The following is a 17,890-nucleotide window of genomic DNA, read 5'->3' as shown; positions in this document are numbered from 1 at the left end:
GGATAGAATGTAGAATCTTAGCATAATTGAGCTGCACACTATTTCACGCCATTAAAAAAAAGGTACTGAAGAGGGAAAGTAATGGAAAACTAATGGTCAGTTAGCGACCCCATTAGTTCGTTAGCGTAGCTTGGTCATTATAAAAGACCTAATTGTTCCATCGACTCCAGTCTCGTAACCATCTGCCAACTATTGCTTTTTGGTGGAAAGGGAATTGCCGAACACAGCTAGAAAGCTACGATGGCAACAACATCAACAATGTGGCTCTTCATCCACTCAGAGGTCAACTTGTTATTGGTCAACGGCAGAAAACCTGCATGTTAAAGTTCAGCAAAGTTGAACTATATGCGGAACATAAGCACAGATTCATTTCAGTGAAGCGGTTGTGAGGGAATTAATTGATTTTGGCGCGGACATCTTGACGTCATTTAACACGGTTTTCATCGTGACAGCAATGTGAATGTTGCATAGAATTTAAACACTTTGCAACCCCATCATTGTGGATACCAATTATCTAAAAAATAAATATTTTTGGGATAACTAAAATGTAATAAGCTACCAGGCAATTTTGTTTAACGTACAAAAACTATTTCACGTTTTAGTTATGTTCTGTTAACATAAGAGTGAAGGTCAGTTTTTTGTTGGCAAATTATTATGATTGGTGAAGTATGTGGTGAAAGAAATTGAAGACATGCCATGAAGGTTCCAGTTGCACCATTAAAGTGAACATTGGATCTGACCACAGACAGAATGCTGCCACATTGGAGCCTGATTTTACTTCATGGAAAAATAAATGGCTACGACAAAAATATATTAGATTTTGAGCTATACTTCCATGGCCATTTCTCCTTTGTGTATCATGCAATTGATATTACGCAGAGTGCAACATAATGTGGGGACACTGAGCCCGTCACGATGCCATTACAATAGCTCCAATTTAGCCTGACGGTTTTTAAATTACACAGAATATGTTCGTCCTCCCTGATGCAGAGAAAGAAGAGCTCACTTTGGCCGACAACACCGGAAACAAGGCCACAGGAGAGGGCTAACCTGGATTGAGACAAACACTTAAAACCGTAAAAAATAAATAGGTAGAGAGCACTCTCAAAAAGTGTCAGGCCTTGACCGGTGATTGGATGAACCATAGGTCAATCGAAGCCAGCCGGGAGAGAGAGCGAAAACCTCTTCATTAGTGAAAAGAGCCTTCAGCGACATTCTTGGCTCTTCTTTCAATGGAAACAGCTCCATCGGTCGGTGTGCTGGGTTTCCGGACTCAAACATGACACGAAACGCATCACTTGTAGCCTGACATGACGGATTCTTATGCGACGTGGGCTTCTGCCAGATGAAAGGGCCCAGCCAAACCCACGTCCCTCCACTTCTAAAAAGGCAACTGCACACGGTATGCATGCGTTGACATAGTTCATAATTACAGATCGCACCCAGGTGCAGTGACAGAGGAATGTTGATCGCGCTTTGCCTCCCCGCAGTGAAGCACAGGCAGGCGTAGATTGGATCAGAACGCTTAAGTCGAAATTAAACATGGACGGTAGAGCTTCACCTTATAACTACACTCACTTCCACAAGGTCGTTGTAATGAAAGATACTTTGTCAATTCTTGAATATTGATAGCATACGCTTTCTTCCTTTAATCTAGGGATGCACCAATATCACTTATTTTTGTACTTACATTTGGTCACTTACCGATATGAGTACTTAATAATAATAATACTACAGTTCTTACAATAACTATTTAAAACACGTTTTATTTTTACCAGATGCGACTCACTTTCTGACTGCAACAAATTAGATATACAACATGATGCTGTGGCTGACATTATAACATTTAACATTGTGTGTTTTCACAAACCATGCCATTAGTTTAACAGCTAAAAGAAATATAACAAATAAAAAAAGCGTGTCCCTAAAGGAGAATAGGGCTGGTCCACCTGTATCAGAGTCAGAGCTGCTGCTAACTTTGGGGTTAACCCAAGCTCCTAGGAAGAGTGCATGCTACATGCTCCACTTCACACGCCATATGCAGGATCTGTAGTCAGCAGGACAAGATCTTGGCATCGGATGCATTCTGGTCACCGTTTGTAGTCCGAGTAGTATTGACCATACGCCTATCGTGTGACGACGACTTTGCTTATTGTTGGTTTGAAATCAACTCGGAAACTGGCTACTTTTGAAACAATCCGAACAATTAATTAGCATTTCAAGTTGTCAATTGGACTGTTTACAATGAGCGGCGCAAGGAAGAGGAAGTAATGACCCGGATATCCACTGGCCACGCCGGAGAACCCTAGAAGCATCGCCCCTCGCCCCCAGAGGCTTATGTGTGGCCAGACCGATAGCCGATGGGTTCCTATGGCCTTTTCTTTAATAAAGCACATTCTCTCGAATAAATGAAATGTGTTTACCTTTAAAGTTCTAGTAGGGGCCCAGCCTGTGCCATCAATAGAGTGTTCCCGCAATAAGCTGAAATACAGTTTAAAGAAAGAAAAACAATTAACAATACTTGCATGTTATCAAAGTGACTTTGTGGCAGCTTGTCGTTGTACGCTGTTGCCCTCAAGCAACGTCAAAGGTGTTGCAAAAGGTTACAAACTCGGAGACCGCTGGACAAAGAAGATCTGACAAAGCTGTGTGTGGGTGAGAATGGATGTCTAGCTCAGGGAACACCATTTTATTGGCGGGTTACATCCATTTCTTAGCAGGAAGATCAATAATGTAACATCCAATGAAACATGACTTTCAGGAATGTGGAGGAAGCGTTACCTCAAGCAGATCTCTCCAGTCTCTGTGATGTTAGGATGCCATATTCTGGTCAGACATCTCACTTTAGGAGGCTGAAAAATTAGCAAGAAAAAGGGAAGATACATTTGTATTTACTTTAACGATTTCATGTAATTTTAAACACACTTTTAATATTCAACAGTCGGAGAATATTTACGTGAAACAAGTCATTGCTGTCGGTATAATAGAGAAAACAAGTTGAATTGAAGGTTGTGGGTTGAGTGTGAACAATAGGACATTACCACACTGAAGTAAAGAGGCATTGGCGTATGGACGCACTTTACTACCAGAGCGTTTGGCCTCAGCTCCTCGTGGCCAGTTTAAAATCAGAGCATAATGTCAAGTACACATTTTCATTATTATGTAAGGCTTTTGTAGTGATGTATAAATATTTTTTTCCTTTGACTATAACAGTTATATAATTACCACTTCAATGATTTTGAGTTATGTGAGCTAATTTGATATTAAAACTGATTCATCTTGAAGGTAAGAGTGGCCGTTCTCCAAACAGCAGACCGAAGAAAAGAGCCTTGACGACTCTCCAAGGGTTTTTTTTCTTTTCAATTCAGCGGTATTTTTTAATCATGTGCTAATGCGATTCAAAGCATTTCAATCAAATCTTATTTCTGTTCAGGAATGGGCCCCACACAAATAGACATATGGCCGAGATGAGGCAACAAGGCCATGAAATAAATAAATTAAAGACACCACAGTATTTGTTCTCAATTTCTGTGAGATTCTTAAGTCGTGAACATTTAAATAAATCCGCCTTCAAAAGGCCAGTGTCCACAGATGGTGTGTTCACTGTTGTTGGTCAACATGGACGCTTCTGTGCCTTACAAGTCTGCATATGGTCCATGTCCCACTGTGTTTTGGGGGCTTTAAACCTTTTTCAGATCAAGGAAGGCAAACAACAACAATGCCTCTTTACTGCAACATAGTATTTTCCTGGTGTTCGCACTAAATACTCAACCTTCAACTCAACTTGTTTGAGACCCTGCTGCAGTAATACCCTGCTCTTAACGTATTTTCGGACAACATCGTCATCCCAAAAGAAACTCCAACATTGTTTATGGTTAACTAGATGGATATAAACCCAATTACACCACATGTCTAACCCTGTAGATGAAAAAGATCAATGAAATGCTGTTCAGAGACTAAATGGACCGTTATGAGGGGAGCTACGGGTAAGATTTCACTGCCTTTGTTGACTGATCAAAAAATACGCTGACTCATTTCCAGGATTTAGGACTCATTCCGGCAAGCCTTCCACATGTCTGTGCATTTTAACCGCATTATGGATCCAACATGATTTCAATAAGAGGTAATAGGCCTACTGATGAGGGATGCTCCTCCCACAGGTGCAAACTTGAACGCCACTAGGCCTTACTTCATAAATCGATTAACCTTTGCGTACTACTTATCATTCTGTGGCAGGCGTCATAAAACTGCAACAGGTGTCTCAATGTAGAGGAGTGTGTGTGTGTGTGTGTGTGTGTGTGTGTGTGTCTGATAAAAGACAAAGATACAAAGAATACTTACATGTTAAGGGATACATAGAGACTATCAAAAGATAGATGCACACACACACACACACACACACACACATGGGAGTTAAGCCTGTGTTGCAAGAACCAACCAACAGATGAAGCAAAAAGGTGAACAGTAAGTTCAACCTGTCAGGTTGAAAATTGACGCAGTATAGTCTGCAGAGCTTCCACGCAGACAATAGAAAAGAATCTACTGCTCGGTACTCTGACATTCCTATATGAACCTCAATGAAAGGAAATGGGATTTTGCACATATTTTTTGGTTCGTGATTTGAAGGAACCACTACTTCCTCCCAGAGACTGCTTCGTGCACGATATTTTTGACCGGCCAAAACAGGAAGCTACCGACTGATGCTGATGACACAAATACGCAGGTGGGCATGTCTGCATACATACAAACACACGGGCAGACCAAACTGTGAGAAATCACTGGACCACTCACCACCATGTTATAGGCTTCGGGGACGTCTATTTCAAACTGAAACCTTCCACTGTGGTAGTAACCCTCATCTGGAAGAAGAAAGAGGAAGAAAGACAAGCGGTCAAGGGTTTTCAATCATCGATACACATTACATTACAGGTTTGATGACACACCCATTCATGAATTCCTGTAGAGAGACCCTTCAGTTGTTGTCATACACGGGTAAACAGGGTTTACACAGACTTTTTGGATTATGTATCACGCAGTAAAAAAGAAACATGATTAAAAAAACCTTTAAGTCATCATCTTTAACACAAAGACCTAAACAGAATATATGAAAAGCCAAATGAGCAGATGAGTCGATGGTCATTTTCACTAAATGTTCATGTTTCCCACTCGTTAAAAAACACTGCAGTTTAGTGAACACACGTTCTTCCGGCAATGAGGACAGCCCAGAAATGCATCTTTTAATGGCGAATTACCATATTTTCTTGAATGAGAAGTAAAACGCAGATAGTATGAACGGGTTTGGGTATAATAATGAAGCCTACGCAGAAGGGGCCGTGCTGCTGTGCTGCTAAAAAGTACCGGTGAGCAGATGACAAACGATTCCTTGAAGTCCAGTTTTAATAATAACAATCCATCTCTACAATTGAAAGATTAGTTTTAGAATAAAGTCACAGAGGAATCGATTCAGCATTTGATTTGCCCAAAGCCGGGAGCCCTCCCGTGCCACAGTAGTGGTCTCACTGAAATGGCGGCTGCGTCTGACCAGCAGAGATCGACCAGCTCCACCGAGATCAATGACTGAGACAGGAAAGTAAATGAGGGGACGTGTAGGTCAGGCGCAACACTGGCTTAATCCTCCATTTCCATCTGGCAAGGGCCGACGATATTTCCGCGCAAACACACCTAATATCCTACACTGATTGGACGCGGACAATTGTGCGATCGCTCATGTACGCGCATCGCACATTTTTATATTCCTTCATCGATTGCTGTGGCATTTGTTTGACCAGTTTATCTACCCGTCTCCCTCTGTCCAATCAATGCCAATTACAGGCTCGTTGAGGACATAGGATCTGTTTAGAAGACTGAGGTGACTCTAATTAGTTGAAGGTTCTGTGACCATACGGGGCCACTTGGTCAGACATGAAAGGGCCACAGAAGAAGAAGAAGAAGATTGATGTACACCTAAGTTCTTTCAATGCCGCTCTGACACGGCGTCAATACCACTTACAACTGTGTTTCAGAGCAAAAGGTTTCAATTAAATATCGGCATAAAAGGCAAGCAGCTCTCACTCCCCCCCCCCCCCCCCCCCCCCCCACACACACACACACACACACACACACACACACACACACACACACCCCGTACTCAAACACTGGGCAACTTGAGATAAGGCCGTTGTCAAAGGGCTATCTAAACCTCACTCAGATTCCATTTGCTGCAACAAAGACGGGGGTCCAATTTAATTAGACCGCACAAACAGTCTTCCCTGTTTTATGAATGAGAAGAGGGAGAACAACACTGTGAGAAGCAGAGATACAGCTTGAACAAACTTTCAAGTAGAAAAGAGGATAAAGAAGGAAACAGCGACACGTCGAAAACCGAGCGATGGGCGGATAGAGGAAAAACAGAAAAGGGACAAAAGAAAGTTACAAAATAGAAAGAAAAGCAACAAACTGAAAGGAGAGCATCCACTGACTAACAGCGGCAGTCAGAGGTCATCAATAATTCATGAGTGTCCTCTGTACGCTGGAACAATCAGTCTTTTCTGTCACAAGACAACACTGGGCCTGCAAGCTGTACACACACTGACACGCACACATCTTCAAACAACTGAACTCAGAGTCTTGAGGGAAAATAGATTTGAGACATAATTCGTTCGTGAGCCCAAAAGTTTGAACGGAAAGATGCAACTTAGTTGGTAAAAGGAACACTGTGTAGCATTTAGGTTGCGTCCCTGACTGTTTCCATGTTCAGCAGATGGATTTTATAGCTGCTGAGCATTTTTAAATGAATGTTAAAATTGCTTTCACACCACAACAAACCCCACCAGGGTCAAATGGACAGCGGGCCGCAATCAACCCTTTAAAGCCGTCCGGGTAAACACCCTTTCGCTCAAATGGAGACGCAGCCCTTGTCCAGATCAACAACTTTGACTTCATAACTGCATCGAAGAAAATCTCCTGTGAGGAGGAAATTAGCAAACAAATACCCTATTAATTGGCATGATTGAGATCCCCCCCCCCCCCCCGAGCACAAGAGAGATTGACAGCTCATCTGAAAGAGCATTTTACTGCTAAAAGGGACACTAAAAACATGTTACCGGAAACATTTGAGGCGAGAAACGGCCAACGCAGGGGACAGAATGTTTGATCAGCGCCGCCCGCCGAGCTTCACAGTTTGCTTAAAGTTCAGGGGGGCTTCGTTAGCAGGGATTGAACGCTTTGATAAGAGACCCCCCAGCTCTGAATTGTCGTTTTTTCTTTGGGGGCGGAGGAATCTTGCAAATGCCATTAGGAGCACAAAGAGGAGGCAGAGGAACTTTTGGTTTATTTTATCCAGAGATTAACAACTGTTGCTTTAACAGAAGATTGAAAATGTGTTTGCTTGATTGGTTCTCTTGGTCAGATATATATATATATACACTGTAAATATATATATATATAGAGAGAGAGAGATAGATACTGTATATACATATATATGTATCTATCTATCTAGATAGATAGATAGATAGATAGATAGATAGATAGATAGATACATACATCTTAAATGTTGATGTTATATATATTATTCAATTCAGTTTATTTTGTAAATCACAAATTTGCCTCAGAGTACTTTACAATCTGTACACAGGTTGTAAAGCAATTACAAATACATGGCAATTCCTTTGACATTTCATATCCAAAGTCCGGGCTTTGGAGGCGGGGTAGGTCTCTGAGCATACTCCTTGAAAGGTGTCCTGTGCCAACTGCGTCGGGGTTTGTACGGATTGCCATGAAACAAGTACCTGCATTAGCAATTTCCGACAGGCAGTACATGCTGATTGATGTACTCACCCGGGTACGATCGCTTGCTCCCAAGTCCCACACAAACAACGCACAAAGTAGCGCCACGAGAAACGCCATCATCTCTATCCAGAGAGAGAAGTGTGTGTAAGAACTTGACTCTAAACTATAGTCTTTTTGAGTTATTATGTACTTTCTTCAACACACAATACGACCTCTTGCTCACCCTTAAACATGGCCGCTCTCTGTCTGCAGGAATGTGCACAACAACACGCCAATTATCCGTATGCAAATCGAGCAGGAAGAAAGTACATGTCTGAACACACAAAGACAAGGTCATTTTTCTTTCTAATTATTGTATAATAATCCAAACAATGACATGTGAGAATGGGTTCACCCCTGGAGTGTTGCTGCTGTCCCCATTCCTCAGAGACACAGGGGTCCAAAGCAACGAGGTCGCGACACAGAGCTGTTGCATGGGAAAGAAAAGGAACCGAAGTGGAGTGACTGAAGTTCAGAAAACATCACTGATTTTTTTTCCTTTTTTGTTATTTGAAGGTTCATAATGGTTCAATAGGTTCATATTGGTAGAAAAACATTTTGACCAAATACTTTGCTCAAGTAAAACCACTGAATGAGAATTGTGTGTCAGCAAAAAATCTCAATTACCAAAAAACTAGGCATGCAAGTCTTTTGTTTTTACACATTTATGAGAAGCAATGCAATGTGTTTTGTGGCTGAAATAATTGCGACGCATTTTTTTTATTATTTGTTGGGTAACCAACAATCTAACGCTTAAATTACAGCATTACCTGATTCATGATTTTACTGTTCATCCAAAGCAAACGGAGGAACTGCAGCTCTCGTGAGAAACGTAAATAACACAAAGGGAGGAAAACAAGAAGAGTAAAGAAAAAGGACAGGACGGAAGCACTTACAGGAGCCTGGAGCTATAAATTCTCCCCACGAGTCGAGATGATTTTACCTTACATTGGTTTGGATGGAAGAGATATTTGACAACCTGCATCCTGAGGCGAGTTCCCGTTTTGCATTTTCCTGACCACTTCCCCACAGTGCAAATGAATGCTTCGGTGTGTATAATGCTGAAGACACCTTGCACATCGCATCCACTACAGAGATGCTCAGAGATGGCTCGAGGTGTTCCTTTTTTTCCCTTAATAAACTTCCGCTACTTTTATATATATTTTTCCTGTAAAAGATATTTAGAAAATGTAGTTCACGGATTAGTGTTAATACTTTACAGTGGCCTAGTTCTGTTTACATGCTTGTTTCCTTAATGTACTGTATTCGGTCCGACTCCAGAGTAGCATGGTCCTCTGGCTGGAGTAGAAAGATGAAAAACTGAGGGCTATGTGTTAAAACACCAGATGTAATGGAGGGGTAAAAAGATAGCGCAGGAAAGAGGAAGAGAACCAAAAAAAAAAAAAAAAAAAAAGTGAAAGGAAGTGACGGGTGGCGTCAGCAGAGACAGAGGTCCTGAATAATTGAGCAAGACTTTCTCTGAGAACTCAATCTCCTTATCAACTCCCCTTCAAGACTATGACACCAAAAGTGTGTCTCTAATTGCTGAACTTTGCTTTTCTCTGCAGATTTTGCTGACAAAGTCCTTTGTGGAAAACTAAGCTGGCGACGCCGAGCCCATTCAGGGGGCAGGGAGACAGATGACACACACTCCATACACACATACACGCACACACACACACACACACAACTTGGAAGCATTGAATGAATTTACCACTTCCTAAAACATCCAGATATTATAACATCTTAGTTGGCAAAAAAATGGATGCAGTGACTTCCATCAGCTGTCTTGAAACAAAAGTAAGTGGCAACCAGATGAAAAGACCTTTGACAAAATTCAGTTTCCATGTCTCTGAAACCACACAGGACAAACTGCTGTGCTCCGTGTGCTTTGTCAGGTTATTAAGTCCAGACAGTGACTCCCCGGCGTTCGCACCGGTCACCAGTCGTGTCTCTGCCTGTTATTAGTCATTATTCATGACGTGCAGTCGATTTGCCCTCTCATAATACACAGTGTTTGTTTTTACCCATTTGCATCCTGCACTTTGTTTTATGGGGGTTGGTTGAATCTCAAACTTTACACAAGCAAATTTGATCGGTGCTTGCCTTTTACTTCTAAAACAACAGTAAATTCAGCATCCACCAATAGAATGAGCAACCAACCACACTGCTGTATCCCATCATCAGAGCAGCTGTGAAATGATTAAAGCAGATAAAAAAAAAAGGAGGACAGACAGGTAATTGTTCTCTTACCAGGAGACACTGCCAGCTGAAAATGATGCAGCTTGTCCTCATCTGGGAAACTGACTTTGCACGTACCTGGACAAGAACAAATGGGGGGGGGGGGGGTATTATTAGTTCTTAGAGTCAAAGGTAAAAACCTATTAGTTTTGATTGCTTGCCTTTGTGTCAGAGGGGCATTAACATCAATGATATATTGTATTGAGCCACACACAGTATGTTCACACTGTCCACACAGACTGCAGGATTTACCGCTGTGGCACCACATTTCCCCCTGGTGTTCAAGGATGTGTACTGTGGCCAAGATGGGAGAGCTTCTTTTTCTTTCTTTTTTTTAAACCATGTTCACGTGTAAAAGTTTACAAACTTTACATCACATCAGCTCCTTTCACTGAATAACCTTTTGGGTTTTAATCCGTGTAAAATACTGTGTAATATTAAACATATTGTTAGTGGCAACGACTGTAATGTGTATACAGGAAACACTGAATGAAGTGAATCTGCGTTTTAGTTGGGCAGAGCAGACGATCTGTAAAGCAGCTTCTCTCCTCCCATCTCCTGCACTGATGCATGACAATGACCAGATAACTGAGAAATAAAGATACTGTACATTTAAAATGTTCAAATGAAAGCCAGAACTAAACAGTAGGGGGTTAGAATCTGTCTGAACAAATAGACCCTGAGGCCAGACGGTATAATAGGCATGAAACCCGTCTAATTTGTTTTTGCATTTCTTTATACACACAAGCACGTGGCTCATTTCCAGCTTGACACAGCAACAACGTTCACGTGGAAGAAGAAATAAATACTTTGGATTTCAAAACAGCATCAGACCTATTCAATCATTGGCAGTACATTCAAGACGAAAAATGTATCCTACTCCAGCTGAATAGCTTTATGCTACTGCAATGAAGTTTAAAGTATTGTGAGAAAATAACCTACAGCTAAATTGTCAGAAAATGAAGTGCATCTATGTGGTTGGTTTTGTCTTCACGCTTCCTCTAAAACATTTGTAGAATTGTTCCAAAACACAACATTTATTAAGAATGATTCAGCAAGTCTGAAACAATACATCAAGCCACCTTAATCCTCATTAATGACTCAATATTAGAAATTAAAGAATGTTTTTCTTTCCTGAATTGAGAAAAATGTAAGAACCGGGAGGACAATATTTGAGATGTGAGGCCGCTGAACAAACACGGGGAGGAATGCAAAGTCAGAGGGAGTCAGACAAAACGGAGGCCGGTGTGTATGGAAGTGGAAAGCATACTCACTAGGGAGATTGGCTTCAAGTTCTGCAACTTCTATTGAGAGAAGAAGAAAATGAATCATGAATAAGGGAGAACACACACACACTTTTGTTTTTGTTAAAGAAATGTCAGTCAGGAAAGCATAATGTCTCACATGAAAGTTGTAAATGCATGACACAACCCAATGCTGCAGAGGAAAAACAGTCATCGACCGGTCACACAAGGGAGGATGAAAAAAAAAGAAAGAAGAAAAAAAAAAAAAAAGATGAGAGATGAAGAAAATGACAAGTGAAGAATGGCGGGTTGGTCAGCTGGTGTAGCCTCTGGGTCAAGTCCGGTTGCACTTTTTTCTTTTTTAATGCTTTACACTAATGTTCCCGGAGTATGATTTATTATTTTAACAATAAATAACAATGACATATGATATGATATATGCATCTATCTATTTGCTATATTTTCTTTTACAAAGTTAAGCTAAACAAGACAGAAGAGCAAGTCACTCGGACATCGTACTGGAGCATATGACGGGTGCTTGTGAGATTACATTGACCCACTTTTATAGAGAACTGTATATGATATTGGACTCGCATTGGACAAAAAACACCGTTGAATCTACTCTTCTCCATAGCCGTCATTCATCTGGTCATAGTGATGTGATTGGGTACAATAATGCCTTTAAGTATGTATGGACCAAAGCGAAGACAGGCGAGAACCCAGAAAGGTGAATACATAATGGTAAAAATGGTGGTTGGAGACAAACGTGATGAAAAAAAAATTAGATGGACAAGAACAAGCGTTTGAAATTTAAGGGAGGAGAGGAGGCAGGTGCCTGGAAGCTGCAGCTCAAGGCAGCAAGCCTATAAATAAAACCCAAGGAGCAAGAGGCAGAAATATGTTCAGAGAGAAAGAAGGGGAATCAAGAGGACAGCGAGAAACAGAAAAAGAAGGACAAAGCCCAAACTCCCATGAAGGAAGAGGATGTGTTCATATTTCTGTATTGAAGTAAACCAGAAAACAATCAAGAAACCTCTTTGTGGGGGGGCATACAGGGTCTGCCTTTCAATATTTAGCGTGTTATGTGTCCGTGTAAAAGAAAGTGAGGTGAGCTGACAAAGCAATGGACGACGACTCGGGTACCTTTGGTAAGGAGGCGGTCCCTGATGGAGATCCTGTGGGTGGAGTCGGAGGCTCCGGAGGCGCGGACCGTCTTTCCCCCATCGTCTCTCTTCAGCTTACTGGCCAACGTAAGCATGGCTGCGCTGCTGTGGTCCGCCTCAGTCTGCCCGGCACCGCACCCCTCCACCCCCCGCGCTGCTCAAAAAAGGTCAATCACACAAACAAATAAAGAACAAGTTAATATAGAATAGAGGTGGGAAAAAAGAAAAAGTGTGTATATATATATATATTAAAAAATAAATGAAAAATTTGCATTGGGTGTCCTCTCACAGACCAAAAGAAGCGCAGCGAAATGAACTGGCAACTTTAAAATTGCTCGCTGGTCATGCACTCTCAGCTAGCACAATGAGTTGGAATAAGCTCCACCCCCCAGCCCACAATGATATATATATATATATATATATATATAATAAAAAGGCTGGATAGGTGGGAAAAAAACAACACTAAAGAGAAGGGCCTTTCAACGTACATTATATCCCAGGCCAAAGCTCAGTTCAGCTCAGAAAAGATAGGTCTTGAGATCTTTTCACATCATGTTATTGATACTACGAGGTTTATACTTCCACTAAAAACTATGACACCATTCAATTCCGGTGGAAGAATGGAGTACTTGACATTGATTAGAGGAACCAAGTTATGGTTCTCTGTTTTGGAAAGATATGAGGGGCCACAAGTTGTCCAAGCACAAGTGTTGCGTCTTGTTACTTGAGAATGCACAAAACTGATGGAATTAAAAAACGAAATCTCTCGAGCTCTTCATCATATCACAACAATACCTACTCACTACGAGAAATGAAATGTATGAACTAAAGGAGTTGAATTCTGGCCATCTGCTCCTCTGCTGAACTGCTGTGGTTTGCGTGGAACTCAGAAGTTTATAAGAAAACGATGATGGTCTTAGTGCCATTTTGTTTTGCTGAACGAGATTTAACAAACTCACTGGAGCAGATAAGGAACAGGAAGCCAAAAGAGTACTTCAACCTCATGCTTCTGCCAACTTTAGCAGGCAGCCGGTATCTACGGCACGACGGCATTAAACTCAGAGATTAAAGCGTTTACTCTGTAAACACGTCTTCCTGTAACTGTTGACGCATTGCAGCGCCCGAGTGGGCCTCTGCCTTTACCGTCGTTTACTGATTTCCTGGAAGTGTTTCTATTCTTATGCATATGCACTTGAAATTAACAATATCCATAACGGATTAACACATTTCAAATCAAGAAACGACAGCTTAATCCCATCAAAAATGGAGTTCATGTATTCAAAATAATTCTCTAAAAATGTAATTACTCAATTTTATGTTACAAACTAAGAGGTAATGTTTTGCATGGGTTAGGAAAACTGGCTTAGTGTTAACTGCTGAAGCCCACCGCTACTCTTTTACTAGAAGTACAACCCTGCAGGTGGTGCAGAGGACTTTTAACCTCTCTAGTCCAGTCTGGGTGAGCTCATTTGGGCAGCAACAGCAGCAGAGGGCGAGGTGACAGTGCGACCCATAACATGCGTGTCACTGAGTCCACCTGCCTCAGCTGTCAGTCACTGCACTGACACGCGCTACCTGGATAAGATAAGAGAATCCTGTATTAGTCCCGCAGTGGGTACACTTGCAGGATTACAGCAACATAGGGCAAAGTGCAAACAAGTATCATAAATAAGCAATACAAAAATTAGCTGCGGGGGGAGGGGAGATTCCTTGTGACGGAATGGAGTCATGCAGCATTATGCGGAGAACAGTTGTCAGAGAAGAAAAAAACAAAACACAACTAGCCAGTAGATAAACACACACATGCACTGCTCGAATACATGTAACCTCTTAACTATATATATATATATAGAATATGTAGTAAGTTTTTTAAAAAGGGTGTAGCCTGTCTTTAATGTTAGGAACTAAAACCAGTCCAGCTGACTTGGCATGAAAACACAAGGAAGTGCGTATCCCTCAAGATAACAACCTTTTATACTGGAGTCAAGAGTAACGCAAATGTAACGTGAGTACTTTCAGTTACATTACTGCCTCGTCGCTGTACTTTTAGCTCGTTAACCAGCGATGACGACGAGCCGCTAACGCCGCTAAATCACAGCTAGCTAGACGCAACGTCGGTGCTTAAAACCAGACTCGGCTCGCGCTCGTCCCTCGCGCACGTCGCCGGGGGCCCGAAGAAATGTCACTCGTTTTAGTTAGTGGAGGCGCACAAGAGTTATTAATGGAGGACCTCTGCTAGCCAGTGTTAGCTTGTGTGTTGCCTTTTTTTTACCTGCTTTCTCAGAGCTCGCGCTCCGTGCTACACCATAATCAGCCGCCCTCCTCTGTTCAACGCGCTGTCTGCAAACCCCAGCCGGAGGTTATGGGAGGCGCGTCGGACTGTAAATAACTTCTAAAGTGATTATTTCGGGGGCTCGGAGTGGATATAAACTGATTGGAGAATCATCTGTCAGAACTTCGCTCCGGTGTCATGGGCAACGGAAGCGCAGTGCGTTCCGTCTGTTATTGTTGTCCGTGTAGATACGGCGCCAGACTAACAGTTCCTGTGGGAGGCATTACAATGAAAAAACAGTCGCCAAATCTGCGTAATGAGTGGATATGTTTTACTGTCACAATATAAATATTTATGGTATTCATTTCTTATTAATACGCTTGACAAACCTGTTCATTAGTTTATAAAGCCAAGTGTTTTTTTTTAAACCAAAGTTTTAAATTAGCTCTCTATAAGTAAAAGAGATGAGAGAAAACATTTGCGGAATAAGGAGCAGTATTTATATTATAATTGTCCTATTATTTGTGAGTGTTATATTCTGCCCAACCGCAATGGTTCCAGATGAGGAATCCGGCTAGCAGCTTTTTTTATACTTTATATTCATTTTGTTTCCTATTGGATATTATTTATGTGTTTATTCGTGTACTTTTGCTATGTTAATCACCCCCAAATTGATCTGTTGGATGACATCTTCTAAAATTCCCATTAATACAGCACAAAAACATAAATCATATAGAGACACATATAGTACCCATGCCTTGAAGAGAGCAGCATTTGCAAAATGGAAACTGTCACTGTTTGACAGAACAGCTCATTCGCTTTGGAGCAAACCCAGTTCACCCTAAAGTATTTGGACAAAGCTGTGATCACCCAGTTGTTCCAGGGGCATGAGGGCTGTCACTGTAAACAAGAACATGCTCTTGACTGACCTGCCTGGTTGGATGAAGCTTTTTTAAAGAGAGGAGTCTATTAATCTTGGAGCAGATGATTATATTGTATTTCATCTGAATCTGTTTAGACATGTGTTGGCCATCAGGCTTTCTGCGATGCTTGTACCACAGTTAGGACCAAACTCACCCCTCAAGCATGGTGTGCTTTTGTTATTCAATGGTGCAGACTGAGGACAAAGCATACATCTGTATTTATTCATGGGAGTGATATTACTATGTTGTAGAGTTGTAATAAAATGGAAGAAAACTGCCAAAGAACACTTTATCAGCTGAGTACTGAAACAATTGCATTTAGATTGACATCCATACAATGAAAATATATTTGTTAAAGCTTTTCAGCCCCTGCCCTGAAGCTCACAACCTCAAAGTAGGCCGGGCTGATCAAATATGAAACTATATAACTAACTGGCTATTTCTCGCCTCAAATGTTTTCAGAAACACGTTTTAGTGCACAGTTTAGCTGTCAAATGAAACCGTTTGCTCTAGACGCTGCTTTGTTTTAGCTTTCCCACATGGCGACTGGGAAACAGTCTTATTAAAGTTACTAAATCTGTAAGCGAGGAGAGGTGAAGACCTGTCAGGAGGAGGAAGAGATGAAGAACAGAAGGTCAAGGATGGGATCAGGAATTTTTGAGAGGGAGGACTCTCTTCTGAACTCACTAAAGAGTCCCGCAAATCAAACTCTCCACCCTCTCCTCAGATGATCCATTGAAGAGACAACTCACCGAAGATGAAGACTTTCACTTTGAAATCAAATATTTCTGTCACTTCGAAGTCTTCGAGCCCGACAACGACGTACAGAGGGGGATGAGAAAGGAAGAGGGGGATGAGAAAGGTTTGTTGTGCTTCTCTAACCAAAGGGCGTAATTAATTGATGCAGATGTCCCCTAAGGGAATTTAGACTCCTGCTTATCTTTTAAGACTGTTTTTGAAAACCGAAATGTTAAATGAGCCTCATACATATATATGTGTTCAACATTAATGGCCCTCAGGTGGATTATTGCAACCACGTACAGGAATGTAATCTCATAACTGCCAGATCAGCCCAACCCGCCCTCCCTTCACCCCACTACCACGTAGCCCCTTAGCCCACACAAATCCACTAAATTAGCTTTCAACGTTGATGTCTGCAGAATAAACAGTGACTGGAAAGAATGTTCAGCTCAACTAGAATTTTTTTTATTAGGAACCGTCTCCTGCTGCCATGTTGCGAATAATCCAGGGTTCGGGTTGTCTCGAGGGCAATAGACTTGACTCAGTGATGTTTCAGTTGATGTTGCACTGAACAGCTCATGCAATATCCACTGTACAATGATGAACAATCTGAGGTGGATGGGAATGTTATTAGGTTTGCAAGTTTTTGGTCAAACCATAATACTGGACTAACTAAAATGTTAACCTGATGATGGCGCTGGCTCAAAGGCACTTTGAGGAACTTAACCGATTATGAAACGGCACCAGGAATCTTTATGCAAACTTTCATGACAATCCATCCGATGATTGTTGAGATATTTGAGTCTGGACCAAAGGATTCTTTGACCTTGCCCAATTGAGAATGTTGTCTTCTAATTTCCACAAAAAAATTGAGCTGTCAATCTTTCACGTACCACTCTCCGATTTTCTTAAATAGTCAGTGTTACAGCCGACCACCAGCTTCTCTGCAAGTACACTGACGTGACCCAGCGGCTCTGATCTTAATCATGTAAAATCCAAGTGTTACACCGGGGGCTTTGCTCTCCCTGCCGGACCACATGACCCAGATGTGAGTGAAGTGTCTACTCAGTTTAAGGTGTGTGTGTGGGGGGGGGGGACTCTGCAACAACATGACTAATGCACATGTCATAATAATACAAATCCTATTTCCTGCTGCTTGTTTGCTTTACTTCTGCTGCACTGTTGCTGTATACGCTGTTAAGAAAATCTTTGAAATAAATCGGAGAAAGCGAATTACTGATGTGCAAGAGTGCAAGATCTGAAACCATGTCGGAGCAGACACTGGCATGCCACTCTTTTCTTTATGTTAAGTTAAACTTTGTATTAAAAAATGTTAGTGAAATCTGAGGTGAAATTGACTGCAGCAGTCGGAGAAGGGGGAGTCTCTAATTCAATCCAATTCTCTGTCTCAGGTTAACACCAAGTGCCAATTTGTCATAAAAAGACCCATACAGCCACGACCGAAGACTCATAAATTGA

At 41.6% G+C, this 17,890-nt stretch overlaps 1 protein-coding gene across 6 annotated transcripts in view; it reads right to left on the bottom strand.

Annotated features, from left to right (window-relative positions):
* The window catches only part of ube2f (ubiquitin-conjugating enzyme E2F (putative)), a 30,769-nt gene extending 15,780 nt beyond the window's left edge, over positions 1-14,989 (bottom strand). For 4 of the 6 annotated variants that reach the window (XM_034561044.1, XM_034561045.1, XM_034561046.1 and 1 more), the window contains exons 1-7: positions 14,748-14,965; positions 12,456-12,629; positions 11,343-11,372; positions 10,081-10,146; positions 4,792-4,859; positions 2,782-2,852; positions 2,424-2,481 (exon numbers count right to left, since the gene is read on the bottom strand). In XM_034561044.1, coding sequence (XP_034416935.1) covers positions 2,424-2,481; positions 2,782-2,852; positions 4,792-4,859; positions 10,081-10,146; positions 11,343-11,372; positions 12,456-12,570 — 408 coding nt within the window. In that variant the 5' untranslated portion in view covers positions 12,571-12,629; positions 14,748-14,965. Of the gene's footprint in view, positions 1-2,423; positions 2,482-2,781; positions 2,853-4,791; positions 4,860-7,836; positions 7,911-8,011; positions 8,102-8,182; positions 8,255-10,080; positions 10,147-11,342; positions 11,374-12,455; positions 12,630-14,747 lie in introns of those variants that run through there. The other 2 variants (XM_034561048.1, XM_034561049.1) reach the window with 2 other exon arrangements.
* Positions 14,990-17,890: the final 2,901 nt, after the last annotated feature.

Source organism: Cyclopterus lumpus, chromosome 21 (genome assembly GCF_009769545.1).
Source record: "Cyclopterus lumpus isolate fCycLum1 chromosome 21, fCycLum1.pri, whole genome shotgun sequence".
In the NCBI taxonomy this organism is placed as follows: Eukaryota; Metazoa; Chordata; class Actinopteri; order Perciformes; family Cyclopteridae; genus Cyclopterus; species Cyclopterus lumpus.
Note: the sequence above shows the minus strand (reverse complement) of the source record. Positions and strands in the feature narration are given on the sequence as shown.